Below are 16,223 nucleotides of genomic sequence, written 5' to 3'. Positions count from 1 at the left end.
TAAACATGGCAGGACATATGGATTTGAGATTAACAGTGGACAGAACCCCTACAGGGCAGTCCAGGACTGCTCAAAGCCAAGAGAGCAGAATGGGTCTCAGAAAAACGATGAAGTCAGGGTGGGGACCCCTGCTGATAGATAAAGCTGTTTGCAAATGAGTCTAAAATCCAAACTGAAACATTTCTTCCTTAAAGGTAACTTTTGCTTAATAGTAAGCAAGAATGTTCTTAGTAATCTAAAAAATGATTAACTATCTACCTTAAATTTATATACAGAAAGAGAAAATAGGCATATTTACCCACATGAGGTATGTTTGATTTCAATTTGAAAGATAATGCTTTTTTTTTTGTCTGTTGCCAAAAAGCATTTTGCCCTAGGAACATCATATTCTACGAGTTAATGTAAGGACTGTAAGTTAGGGTTGGGGCAGGGTTTATTGCTTTTATCTTCCAGGAGAAGAAATCATCCAACTAAGGAATTCAGAGACTACTGGACAAAAGAAACATCTAAAGAAAAATGATGTATCATTAAGATCCACGAAAAGGGGTAAACAAGTGACATAAAAATAATACTGTTACACTTATTAATTGTATTTGTTACTTATCATCTTGGCAATGCAGAATAAAAATGGCTTTTATTTGAGGAGATAAATAAATCAAATAAAAAAAGTCATAGAGATGATGTGATATTGTTTTACAATGTGTTTGAATGTATGCTTAAGTAAAAGTTATTTAATAAAGTTGAATAGAGTGAAGAATGTTAAAATAAGAGAAAAAAAGAATGATAGATATATCTACATAAAAAGTAGATATACAAAAAATGAGATGGAGATAAAAATGATACAAATGTTTTTAAGAGTACATAGATGCTAAATAAATAAACTCATACCTTTGATCCCAATACTTGGGTGACAAATCAAAAACAGATAAGTTCCTTGTAAACTCAAGGCCAGCCTTATCTACAAAGAAAAATCCAGATCAGCCTGGGCTACACAGAGGAGCTCTGCCTCAATAAATAATAATCAATATATTTTATTATAGAGGAGTATATTTGGACACCATAAGTTTGTTTTGATTTGGCAATATGAGCATGGTTACATGGTCAGTGGTAATGGTGATATTATATATCCTCTTTGAGAGTAGTCAAAATGGAGCAGACCTGAATAGAAAAGAGACTGCTATTGGATCAGTCTATACTTATAATGACTTCAAATTCCTGGAAAATTATTATACTGGGGGGATACTTTGTGTATGTATCAACAGGAAAGAAGAAATGATTTTAGATTTAACCCAAAGCAATAAGCATCAGATTTGATAGAGGAAGACCCCCTGGAGATCTTAGCTGCAAACAGGAAGAAAGGAAAAGAAGACCAAACAGAACAGGTAACATGATTTGCTTGTCCCTGTATATGGAGAAGCCCTGAAACTAGCTGAGACATAAAAATGTCTCTGGCCAGAACTTTAGGTATACATAGTCAATGGATCTTATTGGCTGGAGAGTCGTTAAGATTCATCATGCCATCCTTTCATATAGCTTGGAAGTAGGTTTATATTGTAGTTTGGTTATATGATCCAAACTAACTTAAGGAAAATGGATGTCTTTCACCTGCTCAAAAAGAAAACAAAGAATCTTCATTAACTGGTCTGTGCACACTGGACATTCCATACATTGTGTTAATAGGAAAATACATGTTACCTCTGAAAGCTTTATGTTCACAGAAAAAAAAAACCAAACAACAAAAACAAAAACAAACAAACAAAACAAAAAGAGAGTCTTGACAAGATTTGCCTTTGGGAATGTTGAGATGCTGAGGCTTAATGTTCCAGCATCCTGCCTGATCCTACCTCAGACTACATCAATGCTGTTTTTCCTAAAGATTGTTTCAAGAAAAACTTCAGGACATCTAGATTATTTGGTCCAACCTTACAGACTGTTCCAATCAGGATTTCACTTAACTCTGAACTCTCTCAGAATGTAGATTGAACAACCAAAGCTACATCTAGGTTTCTTAAGACTTAACTATTTTCCCATTTTTCTTGGTTCCCCCAAAAGAAAACTTAGCCCCATTCCCAAGAGATTGGGTGGAGGATTTTTGATCATTCAATTGGTGTTGGATGTTTGTTGTCATTTAATAGGGGAAGATTACAATTAGTTATGAATTCAGACAGGTAGAAGACCAAATAGGGAGATGGGATTCAGGGATTTCTTTTTTCCTTCCCTTCCTTTTCTCTAACCTTTTTTTTTCTTTATTAGGTAAGAGAAATGGGTTAAAATGAAAACTGGGATATGCAAATATTACAAGACTATTAGACAAACAGAGATAGATTATTGAATCTACTCAGATATAACCAAACAAAAAATTATAGCCGTAATCTTACATTGGTGGAGCTCTTTATTTCGAGGCAAAATTGAGGTTATATATTGTTACACTAGTATAAAATTTTCTATATTGATACACAGATAAGTTTATTTTAATAAATCTAATAAATTTATATAAGTTATGTATAACTTAACATACATAGGTTTTCAATCTTTATTTGAAGTACTATATAACTCTGAAAGACACAATATAAAGTTCTAGTCCTTTTAAAAGCTACCCTTACAAACTGTTAGGGATAAATAAAATTACAAATTGATACTCAGGTAGTCAAACTCGTGGTCATATTAGATCCTAGTTTAGTTAATTACAATAAGATGCTTTCAAAGTTATTCAGATAGTAAATAACTAAAAATAAACAGTGTTTCTTAATTCATATATACTATTGATAGACAGTTTTCAAAAACATCAGAGAGCCACAAAATAAGGCATTTAACATTGTATCATTATTAAAAAAAAAGTCTTTTTGACTATGATACAGGTCTGCTCCTGATAGTACCACCATTTCAGTTCAAAGATGATAAGCATCAATAACAACCTCCATATGGAGTTGCTTCAATTGTGGCAAGCTATCCACTGGGCAAAGAAAATGTCCATGCTTCAACTGTAGCCCACAACATTGGGAATTTGGAATTTGAATAGACCACCTCCTGTAGCCAGGCCAGAACCCTAGTAGAGAGTTAGGGACACAACCACGCACAAAACTTCGGACCCAAAATGTATCCTGTCTAAAATAAATAGAGGGATGGGGGATAGAACAGAGACCGAGAGGATGGCCAACCAACAAACTGCCCAATTTCAGACCCATCCCATGGGCAAGAACAAACCTCTGACACTATTAATGATACTCTGTTATACTTGCAGACAGAAGCCTAGAATAACTGAACTCTGAGAAACTTCCCACAGCATGTGACTGAAAAAGATGTAGAGACCCACAAACATTGGACAGAGCTCAAGGAGGAGGATTGAGAGCCCAGAAGGGCATAGGAACTGCACAAGAAGACTAATAGAGTGGACTAACCTGGGCCCTTGGGGCTCTCGCAGATTGAATCACCAACCAAAGAACATCTAAGTGTTGGGAATTGGTTATAATGCTTTGTCTTAATTTGGCTCCCAAAAGCCGCAGTTCCAGATATTGAGGGTCTTTATCCCCAGCTGTCTTTGATTGGTAATAAAGAATGGCCATACTGTCAATGGCTGGGAAGGGAGGACTTTTAGAATTCCCACACAAGGAATCAAGGGAGAGAGGGAGGGAGGAAGAGGAGAATCACCATGATGGGGGACCAAAGGGAACAGATTTAAAGGCCAGCTCACATGTAAGAACCATGGTAAGTGGCCACAGGGGTCACTCACCTGACTGGGCCTAGGGCACCAGAAATAAAATATCGATTTAGCAAATATTAATTCAAGAATACCAGACAGGAATGTGTGTTACCTGCAGGGAGGTTTAGAAGTGCCCAACCATTGAGCTAGTCAAGGCATATCAAAATTAGCTGGCATGTGTATGTCTTTCATTCATAAATCCAGAGTTCTTGAATTGGTGCAATAGCCTACACTTGCCAGAAGCCAAAGCAGTTTAACTAACTCTCTGCTACATACATGGGCTGGACCTAGGCCTCCTCACACATATGTAACATGTGCAGCTCAGGCTTCAAGTGAGTACCAAACAAGTGGAACAGGCACTATCCCAAATGCTGTTGCTTGTTCATAGGATATGCTCCTCTACCTGGACTGCCCTGTCTGGCCTCAGCAGGAGAGGATGTGCCTTGACCTGCAGAGACTTGATATACTTGGACGGGGGGAAGAGAGTCAGTGGGTCCCCACTCAATCAGAGGAGAAGGGGAGAGTGAATTGGGAAAGGATTGTGGGAGGATGTAATGAGAATGTAAAGTGAATAAATATTTTAAAAAGAAAGAAACAAATGCTGTCTAGAAAAGACAAATGCATGCAGTGAAGTCAACTGCCAAACTCTGCCAAGACAGGGTAAGAAAGTGCTTCATAACTCTTGCTTTACAAATATGTCTATCAGATAAACTTGGCCAGAAGGCTGAAGATGGATGTTCCAATATTATAGAGACAACTCTGGGGATCTGTTCAAGTAGACAACTATGACTGTCTTTTATATAATATTGTAAGCTGCTTCTCTACATTTTCTCCTTACTCAGGTAATGTTTATTTCTTCTCAGGTCTCTGATGGGGTTGAAGACTAGATGGTTATAGCCTCACAATTAAGTTTAAGTTGTTAAGGACTTCAGAAGATATTTTTAGGTTCATAACATAAGTTAGGGTTGAAATTTAATTAAGTACAAAACCTTAAACATGCCAAGATAGGATAGGTAATAAAATAGTATCAAAAGCTGTCAAACTCTATAGACTGGTCATTGTAAATGTTCCCTTACAGTTTTTTTTTAATTGTTTAGTAATTATTGTATTTGTATACAGGTTTTAGTTAAAAGAAGATCCTTTTACTAGACTCAACTGGGGAATTGTGTAGAAAATATCTTTAGTATGAATGGATGTCACACCTGTCAATAATAAATTGATGGCCTATATCATAGATAGGAAGTAGGAGGTGGAATATCTGGAATGCAGAATGGATTCTGTGATAGTGCCAGGCACAGGAAATTAATGCTTGGAAGATGTAACAAGATGAATTTATGGTACCTGAGTACAGGAAACCAGAAGTGACTGAATTTAGATTAGAATAACTGGGTTAATTTAAGTTATGAGCTAGTCAGAGAAGAGCCTAGCTATATGTCCATGGTACTTGTAAATATATTTTAAATCTGACTCTTATTTCTGGGAGCACGGGGCTGGCAGGAAGAGCTAGGCTTAACTTCTACAGGACTTCATAAATAAAATGCATTGTTTTACCTGTATTCACAGACCCAATGTCTACATACATGCGTGCACAGAAAGATCCCAACACAAGTCCAAAAATTGGGCCAACAACCTTCCCCATTTCCAAAATCCCTGGAATTAAACAAAAATAGAAATATACATAACCACATATGAATTTTCTTGCACACAAAAATCTGTGAGATTGAATTATTTATAATCTTGATTTCTTTTCCTTCCTTTGCCAAGCTGCATATAAATGTAATAGGGTAAGCAAAAGCTCTACCACTGAGCTGCATGCTCTATAACTGAAGATACATTTTATATATTCAAGATATTAAGAAATTGTGCTTGGTATCTATGTTGCATCTACATACATATGTTCATATAACATACATATGGCTATATATCATATGTATGTTACATGTACCTATGTTGTTGTTTATAAATATTGAGAAAGAATTTTTCATTGTTTCAATATTCAACATTCTCAGAAGATCATGTGTTAGAGAATTGTTTCCCAGGAGGGCATCGCTGGAGTCTGATGGAACCCTTCCCATTCAGGGCATGGTGGTGAGACTTCAGGTCATCTGGAGTAGAACCATAATCTCTTTCACTTTTTGTTGTATTTTTCCATCATGAGATGAATGAGTTTACCACACTTATCCTCCTGCCATAATTAGCTTCTTCATGCCAAAACCACAAGTCCAGCAACATAGGCCAAAACATCCAAAGAAGTGACCCAAGTGAACTATTTGTTTTTATAAACATTATCTCAGATATATATTAGAGTGGAGAGAAATTGACTGACACAGGAGCTTCATTACTTAAAGCAACCTTCCAAATTCTTTTTTATGTTAAGATAAATGCAAGGGTGTCGCTATCAGTCCCCTCAAAAACTGGATGTGAACAAAGCCCTCTGGTGTTTCCATAGCCATGTTTTAAAATGGCCACTATACTGGTTACCTTTCATTGTCAACTTGGCAGGACATGGACTTACCTAAGAGGAAAGCCTTAATGGAGTGCTGTCTACATTGGGTTTACCTTTGGACATCTCGGGAGTAAATTGTTTTAATTAAGTTAAATGATTTGGAAAGGCTAAGCCCTGTGGGCAGTTCTGAACTGAGTAAGAGTAGAGAAATAGCCTAACACAACCATGTAAGCAAAGGCATAGCATGCATACATGCACTCTGCTTTTGTAGGTGTGACCAGTTGCTTCGACTCCAGCTACTGTGGCTTAGTTGTTGTGCTGCAATTGTAAGTCAGATGAACTTCTTTCTCCAAATGAACCCCCTTTTCTTCAAAGTTTAATTTTCACACAGAAATAAAAAAGAAACTAGAACAGTTTCTAAATTAGTGTATGTTGTACTGCAGCTTAATCAAAGCTCCACTATGGAAACTTCTTTTCACAAAAAGAATGTGTCCTCATAACAGCAATTATCTTTGATGTTATCCTGGTTACCTTTCTTATCTTACAGTTATTTTCACTTCCTTGGTCCTTTCTAACCACACCATGGCTTCTTTGAAACTATCTCTAGCATCTCCCAATGTATTTTCAGTTCAGAATCCCTCCTAAATCATCCCTACCCACAGAAAATTCAGATATGAACAAAGTCAACTTCCTTCTTTCTCTTTACCTTATATCCTGTCTTTTCCTCTTCCTCTGTGGTTCTATGGGTTAGTCTTCCTCTATGTGCCTGACTTCTCAATACCAAACCCTTCTATCTTCCTAGTTCGCTCAAACACTTCCTTCTGTTATGTCCTCTATGCAAAGATTCCTACAAGATCTTCAACTTCTACTGAATTCTTTCCTGTCCTACACTCTCTGCCTGTCATTCTGCTCAGATAGTTTGTGATTCTAAGGTGCTCTCTTGGTACCAAAAGTTATCTCTACGATGGATCACATTCTCCACTATTGTTCTTTATTCTTTTAACTTACTTGACATTATTGGCCAACTCCTCATCTGTCTGCTTCCTCTTAACACCTTCTTCAAATTGTAAATTTATTTCTCACGTTGTTCCCATGAATAGTCCCTGTTGCCTATTTTGCTTCTCATTCTACCCACTAAGTAGAAGAGTTCTGAGTGTGGATTCTTATGAATACTCAGTACTTTTATGCATTCTCAAGGACTTTTATGCATTTCATTTCTTCTTGATTTAACGTATAGTCTACATAGATAACTCGCAGTTTTTATCATTGGCTTCTTTATCCATGCATCTACAGATCCATATATCAAATTGTATTCTTAATTTATTTGTTTTGTATTTATTTGATTATACACATTTATATAATTAAATGCCTATTCATTTAAGAAAACAAGCTACTTATGCACTAAATATGACTCCAAATTATGTATCTTATTCAGTTAATATAGTTATTATTGTAGTTTATATCTATGTATATAATTTGTCTCAAAATTTGATAAATAGATCTATTTTCTAAGATCTATTTATCATTGTAGGACATGCTTGTATTTTTTCTTAGGTGAATGAGAAGGGATCTAAAGAGAATGACTAAATTAACACTAGAAAAGATTACTGTCAAATTAATGTCTCCATAAAGTGACAAAGGTTATTTTTAAATTTAATTCATCTTCATTAATCCTACCTCTTTTCCTGTTATCTCTTACCCTATTTGGTTATTTATTTTTTTGTTTGATTTATTTTACATCTACATTAATTAAAAAAAAAAGTCTACATAGCAGTGGTTCTCATTCTTCCTAATGTTGTAATCCTTTAATATAGTTATTCCATAAAATAATTTTCTTGCTACTTAATAATGTTAATTTTGTTACTATTATGAATCACAATGTATATATCTGTGTTTTATGATGTGTTAGGTGACCACTTTGAAAGGGGCATTCCACCTCCAAAGTGGTTGCCAACCACTTAATGAGAATCACTGGTATATACAAAGTTAAATCAACTACAGAAAAATTTACTTAAATATATAGTCAAATTATTCATATTAAATTCAGATCATTTAGTAGATAACATAAGAAGATGGAAACTAAATTTACTCTTGCCTGGGAGAGCATACATTTTTTTAAAAAGATAATTTCAAGCAATACACCAAAAGAATGCATCCAGATATTTGTTAAAATGATAAAAAAAAAAAAACCTCTCTAGGCTGAGGGATTATAAGGAATGTAACTGTCCCATTTACTTCATAGAGAAGCAATGTGTAGAATTCCCAGTAGTAAAAGAGAACAGACGGTAAATAAGAAAATGATTGGTATGTTACACAGGATAGGGAATACAGGTTTAAAACAGTGTCTGGTCCACTAACATTCCAACGTTTATGAGTGCATGACAAGAGAAAACATCACAGGGCTGGCAAGATGGCACACACACACACACACACACACACACACAGAGGGAGAGACACACACAGAGAAACAGAGACAGAGAGAGAGAGTAAAACTGTATTTTAAAATACTATAGACACAAAATGGTCAACAATGGAATTGGAATAACTTATAAATAAAGAAATTAGAACCTAAAAGCTACAAAAATACAAAAGCAAAACAAAACAATTGAATCTAAGGAACATTTTCCAAGAATTGCCAGCAATTCTTTTAATGGGTTACAGATACCGTGGCAGCAACAGAGGACTGTTCTCTGGCAGATATAAGGGCTCTCCAACAATGAGAAGCTGTTTGATAAATTGGTAGATCTGGAGCTAGTGGTTTCCCCCATTTGAACAATCTCCTGACTAATGATACAATAGAATATTGTTCACTATGCTGAAAACTGCAAAGCATTGAAATCAATAATCACTTTCTACCTTTGTAAGCTGATTTTTAAACTTACCAATGTACAAAGGAGAGTTTTCTGATTTGGCAAAATCTTCAATGTAAGAAATACCCAAGGGCATGACGGGAGTTTCACCAATTCCACGCATAATATTTCCTACTAGTACATATATCCACATTAATGATTTCATTTCTTTCACACACTCTGCATTAAAACAAGAGAAAACCACATAAGTATTTCAGGGTTAAATGTTACTAACAGTTAATTCAAAGTTTTCTTTAAATGTTTCTCATGTCAGTGTTTTATTATAGCAGCAGAAAGTAAAATAGACCAAACTCATAGATCACATTGTGTATCTAAATTCATCTTTCTAATTCATTTTCTCTTGTGAGACTATCTCTACAATAGTGCTAGAAATAGAAATAGAGTAGAAAGCTATGGCTGGTTTGTTTGTTTGTTTGTTTTTTATACACACTTGAAGAAACAAAAGCATCTTAACAAGTATTTCCAAACTCAAGAGGGAGAGTATTCTAAGTTGTTAGATATCTCCTGTCCCTGAAAATGGAAATAAATTTTCCTTTGTCTTAACATGTTTACTAAACCTAGTTTCATATTAAAGCCCTTCGTAAAAAGTATTCTGTGGCCAAGTGTCTGAGCAGAAAGCAATGAGATGCAGGAGTCAACCTGTTGGGTCTTGCATTGGCTTTAAGGTTTGTGTTCTGTTTTCCATACACATGAAGCTGTTTGAAGACAAGTTGCTTGTAGGTGAAATCGTTGTTTCATATTCATATCTGTGTGGACACAGGAAACATTCACTATGAGAAGTTGAGTGTAAGGAGGGCTTCTGCAGATTATTGACTCCTGTTTTCCTGAAAACAGGGTATCCAGACCCAGTAAATATTGAAGAGAATTGTAAACAATTTCCTCAATCTATTATTTATCATTGTATGGATGATATCCTATTGGCTGATTTAGATATAAATAGCTTGGAAAGAATGTTTGAAGAAGTTAAAAAAAAAAATAAGTCCCTTGCTGGAGATTGCAAATCACCCCTGAAAAAATACACAGACAGGATTCTAGGAATTATCTAGGGTATAAAATAACTCTACAAATGTTTAGGCCACAAAGGTGCAATTCAGAAGAAACCAATTAAGGACTTTGATTTTTAGAAGCTGCCAGGAGATATGAACTGGCTAAAGCCTGCAATTGGCTTGGCTACTCAAGAGCTAAGCAATTTATTTCAATCCTAACAAGGTGGTAGATTTAAATAGCCTGAAGAAATTATCAGCTGAGGCTGAGAAAGAGTTAGCTTTGTTAGACTATGGGATCATTAATTGGGTTATTTTTGCTTATTTCTTCTGGTCCCTGGCCCTCAAATAGGCTGACTAATTCTGTGAAACAACAGATAAATAATTTGGTAGCAAAACCTATTCAGATACATTATCATAAGTTAACTATGGAGGACCACGAGACTCAAGATGAGGTTGTTACTGTATACAGGGTGTTCCCAAAACCCATCTCCACCCAACCTAAAAGGGGGGACTAGACCAAGCAGAGAGGGGCCACCCAGAACCCCCTCTGACAGGTGATCTGAATTCTTGCTTAGGCTGTGAGGCTAAGCACTGCAAGGGAATATAAATAAAAGTTAAAAATATCTCTCTGGATTCCCTGAGGGACAAGCCTGACTGCATAGGGGTTGATGTCAAAAGTATCCCCTCTCCAGGAAAACGACATCAGGATGGGTATGGCCCTCATGCCTCACTGGACAATGACAGGGGGACCGGAGCCATTTCAAGGTCCCTTCAATTAGTGGAGGTCAGGCCTCTATCCCCGCCTTTGCAAGATTAGAATTGCCACAGCCCTTCTATACTTAGAGAAGGGAGGAGATGTCAGGGGCATCCCTGATTACACACCGAAGGCCTAAAATCAGACACAGGCCTAAAATCAGCAATAGGCCTGTCATACATGTATACTAACACCAAGTCTTGGGTCTCTGTGGATAAACATTGAAACAGATGACTATAAGCTATTGTAAACAAGCAGCTTTTGTGGAAATTTACCAGCCTGAGTAGTCATAGACCTTATAAATAGGTAGCCTTGACAGATAATATCAACTTAGATAAGGGCAAGTGAATCATAGGTAGAGTCATAGTGACCTGTCCCCTGAACCCTCACCCAGCCGATACCCTGTTCTGAAAGATATCTGTATTCCCCCTGAACATCCACGCTCCAGTGTCATCCCCTTCCCCATGTTCTGCCTTTTTGTGTTTATAGCCCCTGTGTGAATGAGTATAAACTACGATTTGAAAAAAATAAATAAATTATTTAAAAAAAATTACAGGACACACATCTAGATCATATTAGTCCAAAGATGGCCTGAATCTTAGTTATCTTGCCTTATACTCATTTACCTACAGGAATTCTTGTGCAGAGGGAAGACTATATCTTATAATAGATACTTTTAGCACATAAACAGAGTAAGAACTTTAAAACCTACATAGAAGAGGTTTCTGAATTGATATTAGCAGGAAAAAAATAGACTTTGACTATTAGCTGCAGTGAATTCAGATGAAATTGTGGCACCTTTTACTAATGCGAAAATGGCCTGGTTATACATATATATATAGACATAGGATTAACATTGGCAAAGAATGTACAGTAATTTTTTGGAAAAGATTAGCAGCAAATAGTCTAAAAGCAAGTGACTTCAGTTCACTTAAAAAAAAAACGAATTGGATTCTTCCTTCTATAATAAAAGAACTCTAATTTCTGGTGCCCCTACATATCACACTGTGATAATAAATCAGAAAACGTGGAATATAAAGTAGAAGATGTAAATAAGTTATTTGAGAACCCCTATAAATCAGTACAAAAATCAGAATTATATGCATTATTTATGGTATGATCAGATTTTCAACAGTCTCTTAATATAGTAACTGACTCTCAATGTTCAGATAGGGTTGTTTTATACATAGAGACTGCTGATCTTATTTAGGATGATTCTCGATTGACTTCACTGTTTATTCAGCTACAACAAATGATCTGGAATAGGAGTCATCCACTGAATATAATTCAACATCCTGTACAGGTCTTCCAGGACCTCTGACACAAGGTAATAATGAAATTGATTTGCTAATGATAAGAAGTTTATTAGAGGCTTCAGAATTCCATAAAGCCATCGTGTTAGCACCAAAGATATAAAGGAAAAATTCTCTATCACTTGGTAACAAGCTAAACAAATTGTGAGGCAACGTGCTATTTGCTCATTATATAACCAAACTCCATTGCCTACAGGAAGTAACCCTAAAGGTATCCAAAGAAATGAAATTTGGTAAATAAATGTTTTCCATTTTACAGAGTGCGGTAAACTAAAATATGTGCATCATACAATAGACACATATTCAGGATTTTAGTGGGCCACTGCCTTAGCTTCAGAAAAAGCTGATTCTATATTATGCATTTGTTAGAAGTTATGGTCATTATGGGAATACTCATGCAAATAAAAATGGACAATGGTCCAGTATGTCTCTCTAATAAGATTAAGCAGGTTTTACACATTATAATATAAAATATGTTACAGGCATAACACATAAACCTATAGGAAAAGCAATTGTGGAGTGATCTAATAGTACTTTTAAAATGATGATTAACAGACAAAAGGGGACAACAAAGACCCCCAGAAATAGATGACATAATGTTTTATTAACCTTAAATTTTTCTAAAATGCTAATGAACAAAATGCTATGGCTGCTGAAAGACATTGGATTGTGGAAAAAGCCTGCTGAACCAAATCAGCCTATTTATTTTAAAGCTGGTCTAACATCAGAATGAAAACCAGGAAATGTGATATGCTGGGGGAAAGGTTATGTCTATATTTCCACAAAAAAAGAAAAGCTATGGGTTTCTTCTAAGTTGATAAACATAAGACATGACAAAGGGAGACCCCCTGAAGATCTTGGCTGTGTACAAGAAAGAGAAAATTGATAAGATCAAGAAGACAAGTTATTTTATGAATTATAGAAATCAACAAAAGTTTGATGTAATCCTGAGATAAATATTAAATTCCAGACCAGCCTGGGCTCCTTATCAACCCCCTATTGCAGAAAGCAAAGCAAAGCAGGACTGGAAAGATGCCTCAGTGGTTAAGAGCATTTGCTGCTCATGGAGTGGACCTGGTTCATTTTCCAGCACTCACATGATAGATGACAACCATATGTAACTCCAAATTCAAGGGATTAGACACCCTCTTCTAATTGCTGTATGCACCAGACATGCAAGGGGCTTACACACACACACCCATATGCACACACACACACATACACACACACACACACACACACCTAAAATATATAAAATATATTTTAAGAAAAGAAAAGGAAAGAAATAAATAATAAAAAAAAGAAATAATGGAAAAGAGAAGGGAGAGGCAGGAGGAAGAGGAAGATGAAGGAAGTAACATTCATAGGGAAAAGAATAATGGAGAATTCCAAGGAAATGACATTGAGCCGACCTAAAAGTTTGTAGTTTTTAAGCAGCAATATAACAGATAGCAGCAAGAGACATCCTCAGGAAAACCATGAATCCCCTGACCTGTGTTGATGAATGTTACCATGCCCCCAGTGAGGAACTTGTGATATAATGAAAGACACAAAGGATCTTTATAAAATAGAAAAATAAGCTTATTATTAAATCTATATAAAAATGGAATCTATAACAAAGAATAACATGATCCTATGACAAAGGACATTCTTTATAGTATGCTAATATAAATAGTAAATCTTGTATGTATTTTATAACTAACAATACATTTGAAAACATTCAAGCAAACAAGCAAGCAAATAATCAAACAAAACCTGAAAACTGTCCCCAAAAAGTAGAAAAGGGTAAGCGATAACTGACAATAATTATACTTTTACAATTTTCTCTGTAAATTGCTTTGATTTACATAGAAATAAAATCAGCCTTGCCATTCTTCTATCCCTTGGTGACCCATGATTATGTCATACTGTAGACCTCATGTAATCAAAGAATCTAAATAGTCTTGATGAACAAATCAGCACAAGGGTTAGCAGATTCAGAGAATCTGTTTATATGACTCAGCTTCATGAAAGAGATGTCTCAAATTCCCATGTCACCAGTGGGCTGGATGGGATCTTAAATGGGCCTGAGGCCACAAGGTTCACAGATCATACCAGCAGATCAGAGACAACATCTTCTAATTTACATATTAGCATTCTGTACATTGGGGAACCTCCCCTTCCAGAAATGAAATTCTGAGCCTCATTTCCTGTATATTAAAGTTAAATCTAAAATACCATCAATGATTGGAATACTCACCTGCCCATGAGGAAATGAGGTAATGACATTAAGAAGCACCCCAGGCCCATAAGGACACATCCAACACCAATCATGATAGGTCTGTGCAATTTCCTCCCGAAATAACTCACGAATATAATCAACACAAGGTTTCCTGGTTGGAGAAACAAGAATGCTTTTTTTTCAGTAAAGTATTATCAACTCTTAGTGAACACAGCCTCTAAAACATTTGGATTCTAGAGTTTGTTGTTTAACAACCACCTTAAGAACTCAGGAATTGGAGCTTATGAAGTTTTTCATATTGTTTTCATGTGTAAAGCAATTATGACCTGGAAGGAAAGTTCTCTTCAATTTTGGAGAATATTAAATGCTCTACTCATGATGATCCTGCCTTTGGCTTTGAATACAATAGCAAGTGTCAGCCTTCATGTCACCTCTGACCTTTTTCCTCGAGCCTACACGATGCAGAATCAAATGGGGTCATTTTTTGTAAACCTATAATTTAAAAACTCTTTTATTGCTCAACAAGGCCACATTGAATGTCTGCTTCTATTTTCAATTATTTTTTTAGGCCAGTTAATACTGTTAAGCAGAGAAACGGTAAGAGTCCTGGTCCTCCAAATGGGTCTTAGATCAAACCAAAAATATTCCTTTGTGGTTTAGAAGAAAGCTTTGGGGGGGGGGAACCTCATTGGGAAGCCCTATTGTCAGGGGCAGCCCTGCTTATACACTGAAGGCCTGAAATCAGCCATAGGCCTAAAATCAGCAATAGGCCTGTCATAAATGCCTGCTAACACAAAGTCTTGGGTCTCTGTGGAAAAACACTGAAACAAATGACTAGAAGCTATTGTAAACAAGCAGCTTTGGTGGAAAATTGCCAGTCTGCAATAGTCATAGACCTTGTAAATAGGTAGCCTTGGTGGGTAGTACCTACTTAGATAAGGACAAGTGAATCATAGGTGGAGTCACAGTGATCTGTCCCCTGAACCTTCACCCAGCTGACACTCTGTTCTGGAAGTTATCTGTACTCCCCCTGAACACTTACTCTCCTGCATCATCCCCTTCCCCACATCCTTCCTTTTTGTGATTATAACCTGTGAGTGAAAAAGTAAAAATGGCAATTTGATCAGACTATAGACAGATCGCCATTTCTTTGAGTCTTTGCCTGTTTCTACTCCTCTCCACTCCTGCTCTCTTTCATGTGACCTTCCTGGACTCCTGTTTAATGCCCTGCTGGACAGGACACCCTGTTCTGACAGAGACTTTTGTCAAATATGTTTGAGAGTTGAAAGAGCTAGTAACATCTGGTGGCAGAGTTCTGTTATCCCCAGCTACAGGGATGCCAAGAGAGAACAATTACAAGGTACAAATTTGCCTGGGCTACAAAGTCAGCTCAAGACCATTCTAGGAAACTTAGTAAGACTTCTTTTTTTTTTTTTTTTTTAAAAAAAGACTAAATAAAGGAGGGATTAAGGGGGAAAATGTCCCTGAGGCCCTAGGTTCAATCACCAGCATTAGTTACATAGATAAAGAGCTGAAAAAGAACCAAATACATAAGTAAGTTCTCTATAAACCACATACTTTAGTTTGATGAGAATGTTTACTCTGTTCATATAATACATAAAGGAAAGAAGGAAAGATCAGAAAAATCAAACACTCTTCTTTGATGATTTAGTAAATCTTTAAGTGGTCTTAACTGTTTGAAAGATATTTGAAGACTTTGTTTTTCTTTTTTTTTTTTTTATAAATCTTTTTTTTTAAATTTTTATTTATTTATTATATGTAAGTACACTGTAGTTGTCTTCAGACACCCCACAAGAGGGCATCAGATATCATTGCAGATGGTTGTTAGCCACCATGTGGTTGCTGGGATTTGAACTCGTGACCTCTGGAAGTGCAGTCAGTGCTCTTAACCACTGAGCCATCTCACCAGCCC

The 16,223-nt window shown here is 36.1% G+C and overlaps 1 protein-coding gene across 4 annotated transcripts in view; it reads right to left on the bottom strand.

Annotated features, from left to right (window-relative positions):
- Positions 1 to 16,223, bottom strand: part of LOC114612598 (solute carrier organic anion transporter family member 1A1) — a 60,524-nt gene that overhangs the window by 29,185 nt on the left and 15,116 nt on the right. For 3 of the 4 annotated variants that reach the window (XM_028757565.1, XM_028757567.1, XM_028757566.1), the window contains 4 exons: positions 14,309 to 14,441; positions 9,656 to 9,762; positions 9,029 to 9,175; positions 5,252 to 5,350 (listed from right to left, as the gene is read on the bottom strand). In XM_028757565.1, coding sequence (XP_028613398.1) covers positions 5,252 to 5,350; positions 9,029 to 9,175; positions 9,656 to 9,762; positions 14,309 to 14,441 — 486 coding nt within the window. The remainder of the gene's footprint in view (positions 1 to 5,251; positions 5,351 to 9,028; positions 9,176 to 9,655; positions 9,763 to 14,308; positions 14,442 to 16,223) is intronic. The other variant, XM_028757569.1, reaches the window with a different exon arrangement.

This window comes from Grammomys surdaster, unplaced genomic scaffold, assembly GCF_004785775.1.
Source record: "Grammomys surdaster isolate TR1022 unplaced genomic scaffold, NIH_TR_1.0 126176, whole genome shotgun sequence".
Classification (NCBI taxonomy): domain Eukaryota; kingdom Metazoa; phylum Chordata; class Mammalia; order Rodentia; family Muridae; genus Grammomys; species Grammomys surdaster.
The sequence above is the reverse complement of the archived record's forward strand: the minus strand, read 5'-3'. Positions and strand labels throughout refer to the sequence as shown.